The sequence below is a fragment of the Haplochromis burtoni genome, unplaced genomic scaffold (assembly GCF_018398535.1).
Source record: "Haplochromis burtoni strain Fernald_Lab_line unplaced genomic scaffold, NCSU_Asbu1 Contig_37, whole genome shotgun sequence".
Classification (NCBI taxonomy): Eukaryota; Metazoa; Chordata; class Actinopteri; order Cichliformes; family Cichlidae; genus Haplochromis; species Haplochromis burtoni.
In genome coordinates, this window is record NW_024582398.1 from 2393413 (window position 1) to 2408702 (window position 15290).

General features: G+C 40.6%; 2 protein-coding genes across 3 annotated transcripts in view; both read right to left on the reverse strand.

The window, feature by feature from the left end:
- dhx32a (DEAH (Asp-Glu-Ala-His) box polypeptide 32a) overlaps positions 1-3783 on the reverse strand; it is an 8699-nt gene extending 4916 nt beyond the window's left edge. The window contains exons 1-2 of the mRNA XM_014332776.2: positions 2181-3783; positions 1205-1398 (exon numbers count right to left, since the gene is read on the reverse strand). Coding sequence (XP_014188262.1) covers positions 1205-1398; positions 2181-2441 — 455 coding nt within the window. The 5' untranslated portion in view covers positions 2442-3783. The remainder of the gene's footprint in view (positions 1-1204; positions 1399-2180) is intronic.
- A 106-nt stretch (positions 3784-3889) lies between these two features.
- The window catches only part of LOC102314119 (disintegrin and metalloproteinase domain-containing protein 12), a 77843-nt gene continuing 66442 nt past the window's right edge, over positions 3890-15290 (reverse strand). The window contains exons 13-23 of one of the 2 annotated variants that reach the window (XM_005919503.2): positions 14279-14368; positions 13904-14099; positions 13703-13811; positions 12980-13178; positions 11426-11503; positions 9706-9814; positions 9346-9481; positions 8973-9087; positions 7605-7865; positions 5706-5881; positions 3890-5621 (exon numbers count right to left, since the gene is read on the reverse strand). In XM_005919503.2, coding sequence (XP_005919565.1) covers positions 5552-5621; positions 5706-5881; positions 7605-7865; positions 8973-9087; positions 9346-9481; positions 9706-9814; positions 11426-11503; positions 12980-13178; positions 13703-13811; positions 13904-14099; positions 14279-14368 — 1539 coding nt within the window. In that variant the 3' untranslated portion in view covers positions 3890-5551. Of the gene's footprint in view, positions 5622-5705; positions 5882-7604; positions 7866-8972; positions 9088-9345; positions 9485-9705; positions 9815-11425; positions 11504-12979; positions 13179-13702; positions 13812-13903; positions 14100-14278; positions 14369-15290 lie in introns of both variants that reach the window. The other variant, XM_042219747.1, reaches the window with a different exon arrangement.

Below are 15290 nucleotides of genomic sequence, written 5' to 3' on the forward strand. Positions count from 1 at the left end.
CAAACACACACACACACTTGGGAACAGCTAAAACCCTTTTAAGTTTTAAGTCTTAATTTTTTTGCTGCTGATTTAAACATCTAGCAGCTGGAGTAATATTATCTTTTATATAAAGTGGATCTCTGGCTGACTGGTGAGCCCAGTATTTACCCTCTTTTAGCTCCCTTTCATTTCTCCATGTCATACTCCTAAATATTGTCTGGCTCTTTAGCTGCTGAAACCTCCCCTGCGTTCACCAATTAGTCGCCAGCTGCTTCTGCTTTCAGAAATTAAAGGCTCGCTTCAATTTACACCATGCTGTGAAAATGATGCACATATTCTATAAAATAAGTGAGAATAGGGGTCATTTGCACATGGCACTGTAGGAAATGACACTCAGAGATGATCGTTTCTATTACTAACATTTACTTGATTAAAACTAGATCATGTGCAAAGCCCAGCACAAGTTTCAAAAGCAAAAAGTGTTTAGTGTGCATTGATATATTAGATGCAGTACTGTGCAAAAGTCCTGAGCCATCTTTCATTTCTCTCTATATATACACATCTCATTTTACTGGGAAAATGGATAATAGGATACTGTAAAAACAGAGTTTGTACATTTCTAATGTGGTTAAAAGTCAATATTTGGTGCAACCACCTTCACTCTTCTACATACCCTGAACTCTCTCAGTCAAGCTTTCACGTCATTTCTTTAAGTTAGCTTCACAAACAGTTCTCCAGGCTTCTTGAAGGACATTCAGAGCTCCTCTTTGGATGTTGGCTGCCGTCTGACCTTTAGTATCGACTAAGGGTCAGACGCATCTTTCAGGCGTTATGGCAGGTCTTCTTAAAGATTTACATATCTTTAGGTCTACCACTTCCTCTTTTGTCCTCCACTTGTCCAGTTTAATATTGCAATATTTCGGAGGATTCTACTACTGACTGTTTGACATTTGGGACAATAAATGACTAATAGTTACTGCGCCGTAACAAGAGTCGTTGAATATTAGGCTATACAGATATGCGCATAATTTCCTTTGAACTGGTCGACTTTATTTAGATCAAGAATGAGCTCTGTCCTTTGTCAGCAGTGAGCTTCCATCAATTAATAAGGAATAGAGGAAAGGAAAGAATTTAAGAATGAAAGGGGAAATTTGTGGATTATATTCAAATGATAGTCCACTGCTGGCAGTGAAATAGACACAGTAAGAGCTCATTAACAAACCTCAAAACAGTGTCAGAGGAGCAGCAGGTCTCCAGAGGGATGGTGTAACCAACTTCATGGCCTATGTTGACGTCCATTTCATCAGCGACACGCAAGGCCAGATCTACAGCCCGCTGTTTGTCGGTCTGAGTGCACACAACCATACCATGCTGATACTGGGCAGACAGACAGAACTCTGCACACCACTGAGGGATCTGAAAGAAGATCATTGATAAATGCTTAAAAAGTCTTTATAGTAAAATATGATTCAGGACATCAGTACTACCTCAAATATTAAACAAGAGAATGTTTTCTACCACATCAGCTGTTTTTTCTCACTCACAAGAGTCCTTTTCAGATTATCCCAACAGCTTTTGTTTGAGCACACAGCAAAACAAACTGTGACAGGAGATATCCTATGCTATTATCGCTCATAATGCAAAACTGCTTTGGCAGCATGTGTCGGCTCCAGCGGATCAGGGCTTAGCAGCTGGAGGTCCCCTAACACCCCTGCTGGAGCCTTTGTGCAGACTGATGGTCAGGCAGGCAGGAGTTTACACAGCTTCACAGTGACACAACATCATCTGCTGAGCTGGGCAGCTTCTGTTCACACAAGCAGGGCAACACTGAGTGACAAACGGTAGTCCTAAATATATCGAATCGCAGGGAGCATTGGATTATTCAAACAATATATCTTACTTACTATTGTTTGAATACTTTGCGATTGTTTTATTGTACTTTTTATATTTTACATTTATATTTATTATTGAATCTTGCACCAAGGGAGTGGCACTCCAATTTCGTTGTACTCTGTACAATGACAATAAAGGCTATTCTATTCTATTAAGCATGTGTAATTTATACAATGTAGGTTATGCTCTGGTAAACGCCCCATTATTATGAAGCTCCACATTCATCCTGTACATAAGTCCAGGTTCATAAGTTGAATGTAAAAATTTCCTTACTAAAATAATAATAACACTGACTACACTCTTACCTGTGTACTCCTGCCAGTCTTTGCTGCCCCGGACACAATAACCAGCTGGTTGTTTGCAAGAGCATCCTCAAACTGACATCTGACCTTCCACACACTCAGAGTTTTCCTCTCCTTCAGTAACTTGTAGTAACGCGAGGAAAAGGGCAATCCATCGAACTGATTTAACTCCAGATCATCTCCAAATCCAAAAGTGTCTTCTGCGGGACTTTCTTCACGGTCAGGACAAACGTTCGGCTCTGCCAAATTATTTTCCTCCCACATGACATACGGGTTTATCAGGACTAGTGCGCATTAAGTTTTCTTCTTCCACTCCAACTACAGGTCCATTCTTCTCAAAACGGAAGCATAGAAAAACAGACTGCGTGCCTTTCCATCTGGCGTTTAAAAAAACACAAATCCCACGCTATGTTCGCGTATTTGGACGGAGTACAAGGTGAGAGAATCCTTTTGCTAAGGCTTTTGTTTTTAATGTTTTACTTAAAGCTGTTCAAAGTTCGCAGCTGTCCACTTTGGAGCTTGGTGCGCGCAATGTCCATCGGTGCGTAATTTCATCTCAGCGTGGTTTCACACGTGTTTTGATTTGCGTAGAGCTTCACATGCACCAATAAGCACGTCCGAGAGACTGTCATAATCGCCTGCATATTATCATGAAATCACGTGTAAAGCAGTGAGGACACTTATGGTGTCGTTGTTGCCACCAGTAACAATATCTCTAAAAATATCTTTTCATGTAACGTTGAAAGGTACAAGCTCATTAAAGTGTATTAGAATTTCAGCAGTAGTCAGCAGGCTGTATATAGATGATTATTATTGTTTTTATATTTAAATGTTAGCTGGAATTCCATTTTTAACTTTAGTTAATGTTACAATTATATTCTTACATAATTGGCGTTCATTTACAAATCACCTTACCTTTATCAGAGTAATAAATGAAACTATTTCAGCTCCTGATAAACAGCAAATCTGTAAAAAATAGAGCTAAAGCTCCTGAGAGCAGCCAAAAACAGATATGTCAGTAATTTTGATCATTATTTAAAGCTTTTAAACCCAATGTTTAGACACTTCACTGAGGTGACACTACGTCTCACCCACTGACAAATAAAATGTGACTAATTAGAAAATGCTGGCTGAGGCTGATTTCAAAAGCTCATCAGAAACATTTGTCTTCGTTAGCGCGCGGCCTCAATTTCTTATCAACAAGAGATTTCCTCCCCAAAGTTTCCTTTCAGTATCCTTTTAATTACACACAACCACTTAACTCCACCACATCACTGCAAGCGAATCCTGATAGTAAGCAGTTCTATTGATTTAAGTGTTATTTCTATCCCCTATGGAGACCTTGTCAAATTGCTTTAAGAAAAAGGCTCACAGCATTAAAATGAGATTAGCTTTTACAGCAAGTATGAAGCCTTAGACTTTTCTGAAAATAAATGCTGCTCTAAAATGTTAGATCACCCTTATTATAATGTTTATTATTTGAAATGTAATTTAAAATTGGTTTATTAAGCATAAAAAGTGCCAGAGGGTTCTGACACTGAGGTTTTGAAATGTGAAGCTGGATGAAATCTTTTTGTATTTACACTGGCTCAGGCTTGTGGAATGAACATGTCATTGTTTTTTTCAGTTTTGAATCTTTAATTGATGAGTTCAAGTGTCGCCTGTGTTTCTGTAAATGTAATAAAAAAAGCATAAAAAGTCAATAACAAATGTTTTCAGTGTAAAAAACAGGTTTACTAATACTGATTGTTTAAAATACCATGATCAGACACAGACACTTTAAGTGTTTTTTTTGTTTTTGTTTTACATATGATGCCTTAAAGAACAATCCTTAACAAAAATTCTCCATGAAAAAAATGTGCTCACCTGTAACGCAACATACAAAGAACATACAATGTAACATACAAACAGGTCTCTATTAGGCATAGACAGACAGCATTGAAAAAGCAAAGTAAATAAAACAATGCATGTAAAACTAGTGCATTATTATAAAGAGTATCAAAAGTAACAAAATTCTATCCATATCAGTTTTTAGCAGACATATTTGTGAACAACAGCGGTGCTCAAAGGAAATGTTGCTCATTGTGGATGTATATATGTATTTATATATGATGCACTGCAATCCAGCAAAAACATTAAGTAAACCAAAATGATAAAACAGTGTTCATTTTTTAAAAGATTATCTAAAATATGTAAAGTAGAAATGTTTAAAAAAAAAAAAAAAAAAAAAAAAAAAGGAAAACTAAAAAATGAACACTTGAGTGAGTCAGCATATACTGAGTAACCATTAAACATCATTTCTGTGGCAGAATGAAATCTAAAAATGTTTTCTTATCAAGTAAAACTGTCCTTTCCAGTTAGATAAAAACATGACTTAAAATGCACATATGAACACCGCAGCCAGACTTTGGCTGTTTACATGCGAGGAACACCTTTAAGCAAGTCATCAGTGATTCCATGATTTAATCTAGTCCTTGGTGCAGCAAGCATAGAAGGGGAAAAAAAAATTAAAAACACACATGACCTTTAGCAAAGCAAATATTTCAGATAGGTTTACTCTTTCTGAGGGATACTTTCTTGATCTTGGCTCATTTTAGATCTCTGTACCCGGATCCCTCAAGAGTGCATATTGGGCCTTGCAAATGAAAAGGAAATGGCAAATCAGTGACATTTCACAGTTGAATGTGTTACCTTTCCGTGATAAAAATGACGAAGAAAAAGGAACAGGCCTGGATTTCATTTTTGAGCCAAGAAACGACCCGTCTTCTTGATTGCAGAACGCATCAAAGATCTGTTGTATTAATATCACAATCTCCTTTGCTGCAGTTGTTTCAAGCCTTGTCAGATGGCCCAAAGTTGCTACGCAGAGCGTTACCCTTCAAGAAAACCCCAGTGGATTAAAAAAAAAAATACTACAAATGTTGTTTGATGCTCCCATCTATCATTGCACAACTCTTTTGAAATTCTTCACTTATGACGCAAAACAAAACCACAATGTAATGGGTTCCCTTCATTTAAACACATTCCACAAAAGCGTCTCCGTTGGCACAATTTCACAGATCGCTCTCCTTCATAAATGTTGGCTGATGTGAAGGCGCGAAACGAAAACAAGTAATTCAAAATTCAAAGTTGCTACCATGTCTTAAAAGTGTCTGGCACAGTGCACTGCGTGGCAATAAATACTGAATATAAATACTTTACATGTACCTGAGCTCAGACTCGTAGCACCATTCAGAGACAGAGCACCAAAAGGGACACGGCAGGTCTCCTGATTCAAAACTCAGAGAAGCCACCACCTTTTTAAGGTTTTTCAGAGTTTTCATAGTGCAAATCTTTTCAGTCTTATCATAACAATGTCCCTTCTGGCCAAAATCTCAGCTGCTGTATTTGACGTTGGCAATAATGCAAGGCTTTGGTAGTGTTGGGGGGTGCTTGGGACTCGGCCTAGAGGAAGAGAAAAGTGGAAAAAAAAAAGTAAAAAAAAATGTTTCAGCGAGTTAAATATATCTAGGTAAGGTTTGAACCCACCTGTTGAGGTGTGGGATAGGACGTGGAGGTCTGGGCACGGCAGGCACAGGGCCACAGACACTAGGAGGTCCTTGGCCTGCGGTTTGGCTCTGCTGAACAGAGGGACTTCGCACCAGTCGAGACCCCCTTGGATCAGCAGGTAGAGGTTTCTGAGGAGGACTGGGCTTCTCCAATTCCTATTAAAGGACAGACACTTTTAAATAATGATGGAAACTCACCACCAGGTGGCACTAACAGTCAGATAATTATAGCCAATGCCTGCTTTTCTTTGAGCTTCTCTTTGAGGCGCAGACGCTGTCTTCTCTAACCAACGAATAACAGGAAAACTATCATGCTGTTTAAATCTTCTTTAATAAAATACAGAGATCATGATTCATTCCCTACTCTTCTCCTGGGCTAAGGAGACGTTTCCACAAACACCACAGAGAGAAAGGATCAACAGGGATGAACCTCAGACCTCACACACCCACAAAACAGTCTGTCTAAAACCCCGCTCATTTCCTCAGGTGGAGCTCTCACATTTAACAGTGCTTCAAAGCCCGCAGCAGAGAGATTTCACTCATGACTTATGTTCTTTGTTAACATCCTAGAGCTGCCAAACAGCTGCTAAAGATACAGTTGATGAAGCCTGCTGCCAACAGGAATCACTTTGCCATTTAATAGGAGCAGCTGAGAGGGCCTACTTCTTAAAGTAAAAACAGCCAAGAGCTTCTGTACGCCACATTTTGAACAGGTGTATGAGCTTTTATGAAATCGACGGGTGCTTTTTAAAAATTCTCCAGCAGTCAATACTGTATATTATCAATCTGCTTTTTAGAAGATGTTATCATGCACGCTGTATTGTGCTTTGTGTCTCTGTGTGCTTTTTCTGGCATCTTGTGCAATACACAGCATTTGTCACCTATTGTAACTGTCACCTGGAAGACATTTGTTATATGATTAAATCTTTGTTTTCTCACGTTGTTATTTGTTTTTTATGTATATGGTATTTTCAACATAAATACATTATAGATATTTAATGCAAAAAAAGAAATTCGGCAGTATTCCTGGGGTCGCTGGGGTTCAATTATGTTCAGTTTTCTTGATCAATTAGTAACAATGGATGACCTTTATGCTTTTTCCACAGGCAAAGGTGACATTTGCAAACGTTTTCGATAATATTCAATGTTACAGAACCGAAACATAAAAGCAGCCAAGGCTGGAAATGAATGCCGACAATTTTTGTCTGAGATCCAACCTTGTTCATCTGAGCCTGAAAGAATCGTGCACCAATGATCTCCAATCAGTTTCTGTCTTTTTAACAACACTCAAACACTCAAATCATTTAGATTGGCTCTTTTTACTTCTGTCTCTTTGGGCTTGAGTACCTCCAAGAGTACAAATCAAATCAGTTTAAAGTCAAATAAGAATTACTATTTGGCTTTCTGTTCCTCTCAGTTTTGAAACCCTGCAATGCTATAACTAAAGCCCATGCAATAACAGTGGCAATAAGTTTGCCACCCTGTGATATTTGTACATACTTGCTCCTTGCAGTTGCTGCCCTCACACGCTCCCCTCCTGTGAGTCTGGCTCCATTTTTATTATTTATGTTGTGGTTTTTGTTGTAGAGCTCAAGCTTTGCTTGGATGGCGCTAGCTCCTGGGCTAACCTCGTTATTTTATGTGACTGTGCATAACTGTCAACATGCCTCTGCTTTTATAGCACACGAAAGAACCATGAAAACAGTTGACATCAAAAAACAGCAATTTGAAAGTGCATCGAACATCATCATTTCCCCGGTTGGGTATTACAGGCCTGGGTAGCGAGTAAAAGCTCCCCAGACACAGCGGTGGCGAAATTACAGTAAGTAACATCATCGAATAAAATGTTTCCAACTGAGGAAACAGGAAATTCACTCACCATGACCATCCTGCAAGAGTTGTGATGTGATGCACTGTGAAATGACGCCCCTCTGGGTGCGACGTGGATGTGAGGTGGAGGGGCTCGGTGAGGAGGAGGGACTGGGGGTCTCGGTTGCCCAGGGCCAGGGGAGAGGGACACGGTAAGGGAAAGAGGGACTGGGTGGCTAAGGTGAACTGGAGGGCACTGGGGCAGTCTATGCAGGCTGTGGGGAGGGAAGGGGGCCGGTGGGAGCCCCGCCTCTGGCCCTCGGTGAGGAGGCTACAGAGAGATTAAAGTTGAAAGAGTTTGTCAGAAGAGAAACCGTCTGCTTCCTATCAGAAACAATCATGATAATCTCCTCCTCTTCCTCTGCTGTCCTTCCTGATGCTTTCAAAGATACATAAATCAAACACTCCCACTTAGTTGCTCTCTATTCCCCCGAGTTGACATCAGGTGACTTCGTAAAGGGAAAAGACCACGACTATCCCATGAGCACTCGCTTGGGCTTCTTAAAAGATGAACACAGCTAAAGAGCCAAAATATGAGTCTTGCTTGATATTTAAACCTGTCCAGATGTGCACAGCTTAAACACAATATAAGACTTACAAAGGCAGGCAAACATGCATTCAGGCGGCAGTTTAATGCAGCTCCCAACAACTGGAAAATGACCTCACCTGCTCTGTGCCTACATCAAACAGCCTTACATCCTCTCTCTTTTTACCGTTGACCCCAAATGAAAACCACATGCCACTAACTGAAAACACCAATCTCATGGTAATGCACAACAGCTTACTCCACTTGTGTGCCACCCTGCAACACAAAAGGCTCTTCTGACACAGTTTCTCTTATCCTTCAGCAGCCCCTAACTTGATCGATCACGGGTCACTTCCCATTACAAACTAAGTCAGGGCAATAATGTGGGGGGAGGTAAAGGCATACAGCGATGTAGGCACACAAGTACAGCAAAATGCGGTTTCTGCCTTGCAATTACGAGCAACAAGATGGCTTTAGAAGTCAACTAAGCAGCTGCATCAACATTCTTCATGTGCAGATGAATCAGTTTCTCTCTTAACAGACAGCTGTTAATGACATGAAATGTATTAGAGTGCCTGAACATGCTGCTCGCCACAGACTCCATTATCACAACCTCCTCTACAAGTCCATATGGAAAAGGATGATTTAATTGGATTTGAATGAGCTGCCATTTGTGTGAAAACAGCACGTCAATCTAGTTGAGAATGATGTGCGCTGTCGAAACAGCTGCGGCATTCCAGGAAAAATAAAACAGCAAGGATAATCTATTGCCGATCCTCCATTTGTCAGAGCCACATCTATTGGTGTGTATGCGATCGGCCGGTCAAAAGCAGATGTGTGCAATCTAGTGACCTTGAAGATGGTGGCACTGTGAGGCAGAGGCGGTGCCGGTCGGGATGGAGAGGTTAAGCTTGCTGATGGAGGCTGGTTAGGAGCTGTTGGTCCACTGATTGCGGCGCTTACTGATCTGTAATATAAAGAAGAAATTATATATCTGTAATTAAATACTTTATTATATTAATCATACACCAGTTACAATAGTAATATAATTTAAACTGTGCAATCAAAAGTAAATTCACCACTGTAATTGGATTCACAGTGTGACCAATCATAAAGACTCCCCCGCTCAATGGCACCTGTTGTTTTCATTTACGGACCTTGATCTGTTACAAAAAAGATGCATTATATCTAGAAATCATTCCACTATTACGGGCTGAAAACACACCTGATCTTCTCTATTGGATTTTTTTTGCTTGTAAATAGAAGTCTCAGTAGAGTTTTTCTCTTGATGCACATGGTCAGACCGGCACCCAGGACGACGAGTAGAGCTACCAGAATGCCCACTGTCAGATTCCCATTGTCTGCTCAGAAACACACACAAAAGTTTTGGGAGTATTCTCCAAGTTTATTCCATTATTACTTCAGAATTTCAGGATTTCTCACATGGAGTTTGTGTCTAAACATAAGTCCACAATTTATTGTATATTATGGTAAAAATGCTGAAAAATGACACTCTGAAAACCTTTAAATTTAATGACCTGAAATGCAATAAATCACTCCTGTGGTGTAACAGCTACTGACTTACCTGCTTGCCTGATCGGACCACTGTCCACACTCCCACCGAAACCTGCCTTGTCACAGAAGGGAGGCGCCCAGTGAGCCTCACAGTGACAGTTCTTGTTGTTATTGCACACCTACAGTATATTAAAAGGACAGTTAACTATTATATGAGACCAAGCGCCCCCCTATTTTTAACACCTTTTACACTCCATACATTTATTATGCTGCTTAAATTTAATAGGTTACAAATGAGTTATGTTTATGCAAAGGGATGCAGAGTGATTCAATACAATATCATAGTAAATTTCTCAATGTTAAAAAAAAAATCTCAGAAATTAGAAATTGAGTTGCCGAAAAAAGAAGTAGTAAATTTTCATTTACTTTACAGCCAAGTAACAATTTCTCAAATTTAATACGATAGAATAAGTAAATGTGGGATTTTTGCTTGAGATATAAAGTGGCAGAAATAAGCTTCCTCTGAAGGGTGTCTGAGCTCGCCCTTAAGAGATAGGGTAAGGAGCTCAGTCGTTCGGGAGGGGCTCAAAGTAGAACTGCTGTTCCTCTGCATTAAAATTACCCAGCTGAAGAGGTCTGGGCATTTATCTAAGATGCCTTCTAGACATCTCCTAGGTGAAGTGTTTCGTGGAGATTCGGGACACACTGGAGAGATTACATCTCTCTGCTGGCTTGGCAATGCCTACTGAAAGAACTGCAGGTAATGGCCAGGCAGAGGGAAGTCTGGGCAGATCTGCTAAAACCGATGCCCTCCTACACCCATGACCCAAATAAGCAGTCGAAAACTGATGAATGAACAGATGATAAAATCATTTCCATTCTTTATGTGCCGCATGAAGCAGACAGAATCGACCAACAGCCAGCCCTGCTAGGCTCCGCGTAGCAAAAATGTCTGGTATAAAATTCAGAGCAGACCCTTTCTCTTAAACCACATTTTTATAATCTCTCTCTCCCTCTTCCTGTCGTGCAGGAATGGTAAAGTCTAAGAGGATTCCCTATCTGAGTAATATGGAACAGGTGAGGGCCTCTCTCCAAGGCAACATCTTGATCTAATCTGTACATGCAGAGGTGCCCTGTCTCTTTTTATTTCAGCAAGTAAAACATTCCTTAAAATTTCATAGACATGTCTTATGGCGCTACACAAACAAATATCGCTGTATAACACCCGGACACGTTTCACTTTAACAGACAGTCGCAATTCTTTCGTCTGTATACGTTTGATGAAAGAGCAACTTAAACAGTCACAGTCACAGCCAAAGCCTCTGGGCTTCACCAGGAAATTTAATACTACAAAGCCATACATTTCATCTCTAACAGGACCACCCGTAGACATTTGATGGGTGGCATTTAAGAAAAATCTAATCTCTATTTTCCCCAGCTCAAAGTCAGACTGTGTGTCATTGCTCCGAGGGTTTGGCCAAACAAAGCCGGGCCTTCAGATTTCAACAGATTTTTCGGGACAAGGAAGACTGCCTGATGGTATGATGAATGACCCTTTACGCAGAACAGAAATGAAATCATTATGTCTAATTGATTGAACCTTTCAGCATTCAGAGTGATTGATTGCAAGGCAGTGTAATGGCTCTCTAGCCAGTGTGTACTGGGCATTCTGAACACATTACAGCCCAAACGAGCCGATGTGAAGGCGGAATACGGTTTGTTTTAGGATTGACAACTATCACATCGTTTTTTTTCAAACAGCGAAACAGGATGAAACGTACTGTACTCACCCCTCGACCGCTGCACTTGGCCGAACAATCGTGCACACCGAAAACACTGACGTTCTGGCACTGACGATTCAAACACATCTGAAGCAGAAAACGACACGAAAAATCAACAGTGTGAGCTCAAAAACAATGTCAGTAAATTTCCAAACCCTTTCATTTTTAAGGTAAAAACAGATAGAGGCGCTATGCCCTTTCTTTTAATTTGCTTCTGACAGGCACTTCAGCGGTAAATCAGTATAGCATGAAATAAAACGATGTCACCACTGACGGGAATGTATCAGAAATGTATTATATGTCTCCTTAAAGGCACCAGACACAAAGAGAGTATAGCACAGCAGAATGTGAAGATGAGCTTGGCAGCAGCGGGCACAGAATGTAATGCCTTTGCAGATGAGGGCGGAGGGTAGATCCTCCTTAAGAGTCGAGGCTCATAGAGAGCTAAATTAGACTAAATGGACTAACTGTATCAGCGAAATGACCAATGGCTAGATTGATGAACACTAGGAGATGCCAAATAGACTGAATAATGTTAAGTCAGTTAAGAGTCTGAGCCAGTGCAAGTCTGAAATGACAAAAGGACACGGCTTAAAGAACTCCTCAAAACATCTTAGTCATGGCCTTTCACTCCACCCCTTCTCCACTCTTATTTGTCAGCAATAAGTTTTGTGTTTATATCGACTTACAGATTAGCATTGGTGCTATTACTTTCATATTTGTTTTTGTTGTTATGATTTTGAACCACGTTTTCTCTGTTTTTGTCTCTGTCTGTAGTTACAACCCAAATCAGGGACTGCAACCTATCTAGGCACTCTTCCGAATTATACATCCAAAGAATTGGGACGCAGATTCAGTGTGCTTCCTGTGTTTTACTACAAGCCACTTCCTGTTTTATTTTGGTAACCGTTTTCCATGTATGTCTTTTGTGCTTTTTTCACAGCATGTTTATGTTGGATGGAGTTCTCCACCCTGACTGGAAGTTAATAAGCACTTCTCCTTTTCCTTTTTTGGTATGTACCTTAACGCATACATTTTTAGGACAGTGGACCAACCGTTTTTCACATTCAGTGGTTTGATTTGATGTTATTTCATTCCTTGATTACAATGATGATGTTTAATATAAAAGAAAATCACCCTCTCTTTCATTTATAACTGTTCATTAAAAGATCTACCGGTTCTTTCACTGGATAAAGCAAGCCATTTTAGCTCGTTTCCCCCTTTATATAGGCTACATTCTTCTGATTGACTGGTCCTCACAAACAGAAGGTCTGAACAGCAGGTAGGTGGGAGTGCTGTGCCCTTGAGATGAGAGTAGACAACCTGTCTGAAACTAATCTTTTAGAGCCTTCAGAAGTCTGAAATGTTGGCCCATAGGGATTATCTGCACATATGCTGACCTCATTATTAAACATGAAGATCCATTGTTGTAACAGTATATATGATAGAAGATATGAAAAGCACAATAGGCATCTTTCATGAACTGCTCATAGAAATAGCAACATCTACTTAACCATAACTGATAAATGTAATGAGACTGAAAGCACAAGCCTTAGCTCTCACCATTTCATCTCCACACTTGGTTCCTGTCAGGACCAAGCCAGGATCAGGCATGTCATCACCCAAGTAGACATGCGTACCTCGGCACAGTATTCTTCCCCCTTCCTGAAGGGGTATGTTGGTTTCAATTGAAACAGCGTTGGTGCCAATTACTGGGCGATTAGCTCCTCCTTGACACTGGATTTTGCCACATTTTGCATCTCTGTAAACAAACACCACGGGGAATAACAATATAATAATTAAATTACATGTCACTGTTTTGTGGATACGAGGAGCTTTATTTTCATTTTCATCTTTCTCCTTCTGTCCAATTAAAGAAACTGAAGAACAGGCAGCTCGTTTACGCCGTTTCCAGATCACAACTGAGATTTTAGAGACAGAACTTGTTGCATTACATCAAATGACTCTGCAACCCTCAATTAGGACTCCAACTAATGATTATTTTCTATCATCTAATGGATCAGCTACTTGGGGGGAAAAAGCTTCATAAAACTGAGACACCAATCTGGCATTTTTGCTTTATTTTTCTTAACTACTGAGAAAACTGTGTCAGCCTCATTCAGTCACACAGAGTGGTGCCTAGCATTGAAAAAGTGCTCCTATTTCAATGAGGTATATGCATTTTTTATGAAATAGGTACAATATGCTTTATGTTCCTAACTGCATTCCATAAATCACATGCTATTGAATACATTCACTAGTTTCTATGGCGACATCAGGACTTACCGCACTTCACATTTGGCAAAGGAGCCTTTTGTGTCCTTGCCACAGTTGCCATAAGGGTCTCCTGCTGAGTTGACCCTTTCAAAGCAGATGCCTGGAGCTGGCTTGGCTCCTGCAAGATGCGTTAAACACATAAAAAGAAAAAAAATCGCAACAATTGTTGAACTGTTGAGTGTGATGCAGCAAGGGGGATTTTTCACGTACCGTGACCCCACAGTGTTATGCACTGCTGTTCATGAGTCTGACAAATGCCATTATAACAGTAGCCGTCCACATTGTGGCAGCCATGGCCATCATGAAGGTAGACGTTGGAGGGACAGTGAGGACTGGTACCGGTGCAAAACTCAGGCAGATCACAAGAGTTGCTGGATTCACGGCACAGTGTGCCTGATGGCTTCAGCTACACGACAACAAAGACAAAGACCCACAGTGAAGCCCAGAGAAATGTGAATTACGCCAAAAAATACATTTCTACTACATCGGATTAAAGGATGTCAAATCAAGTTAATCAGAGAAAATAACGTTTTTGTAAGATGTCTGTAAAAATACTTTGTACTGAAATACTATAACACATATTACCTGACAGTCCTGGCAGCACTGTCCATGTGCACAAACAGCATCTCCTTTCAGAGTGCAGGTGGTGGCATTGCAGCAGGGATTCATACATTCCTTCCGATGGAAAAGAATAGTAAAAGAAGACAAGCAGAGAAAGGAAAAGTAAGTAAGAGGGAACAAAAGTGAAGAAGAATTAACTCAGCACAAAGAGATCATATTTCACCCCAGAGCAAAAACTCAAATTTTGTTATCAGAGGGGATGCAGCCCTAGCAGGACTGTGTAACGTAGCAACTAAAAAAACCTGAGTGAAGAAAGGAAACAGCAGTTTCTAGGTTTCGAAAAACATCTGACAGGATTTTTTCAGACCCCAGAAACCATGTTGAACTCAATAGTAAAATGAACAGGAGAGAATGGTAAATGGCCTGTATTTGTATAGCGCTTTTACTAGGACCCCAAAGCGCTTTACACAACCAGTCAGCCACCCATTCACACACTGGTGATGGCAAGCTACATTGTAACCACAGCCACCCTGGGGCGCACTGACAGAGGGGAGGCTGCCGGACACTGGCACCACCGGGCCCTCTGACCACCACCAGTAGGCAACGGGTGAAGTGTCTTGCCCAAGGACACAACGACCGAGACTGTCCAAGCCGGGGCTCGAACCGGCAACCTTCCAATTACAAGGCGAGCTCCCAACTCTTGAGCCACAATCGCCCCATTCCCTGAGAAAAGAAAAGGACACACCCTGCAGAAACCCTAAATAAGCAAGCAAGTGCTAAAATACTTTTTTAAGTTAGCATAACGCTCAAGAATCCAACTAAGACAATGTCTGAGAAGATAACAAAGAAAGACGTAAGTTTAAATGAATGAAACTTTAGATTATATAAACACAGACGATGCTACTTTACAAGCAAATTGTAAAAGACTGATTTGCACAACACTTCCACAGCTAATAACTCCACTTCAGTTCAGGCAGGTGTGACAGTAGCAATCAAAAACTTAACCCACACTCTGCTGCCATGATATAAGGCTTAC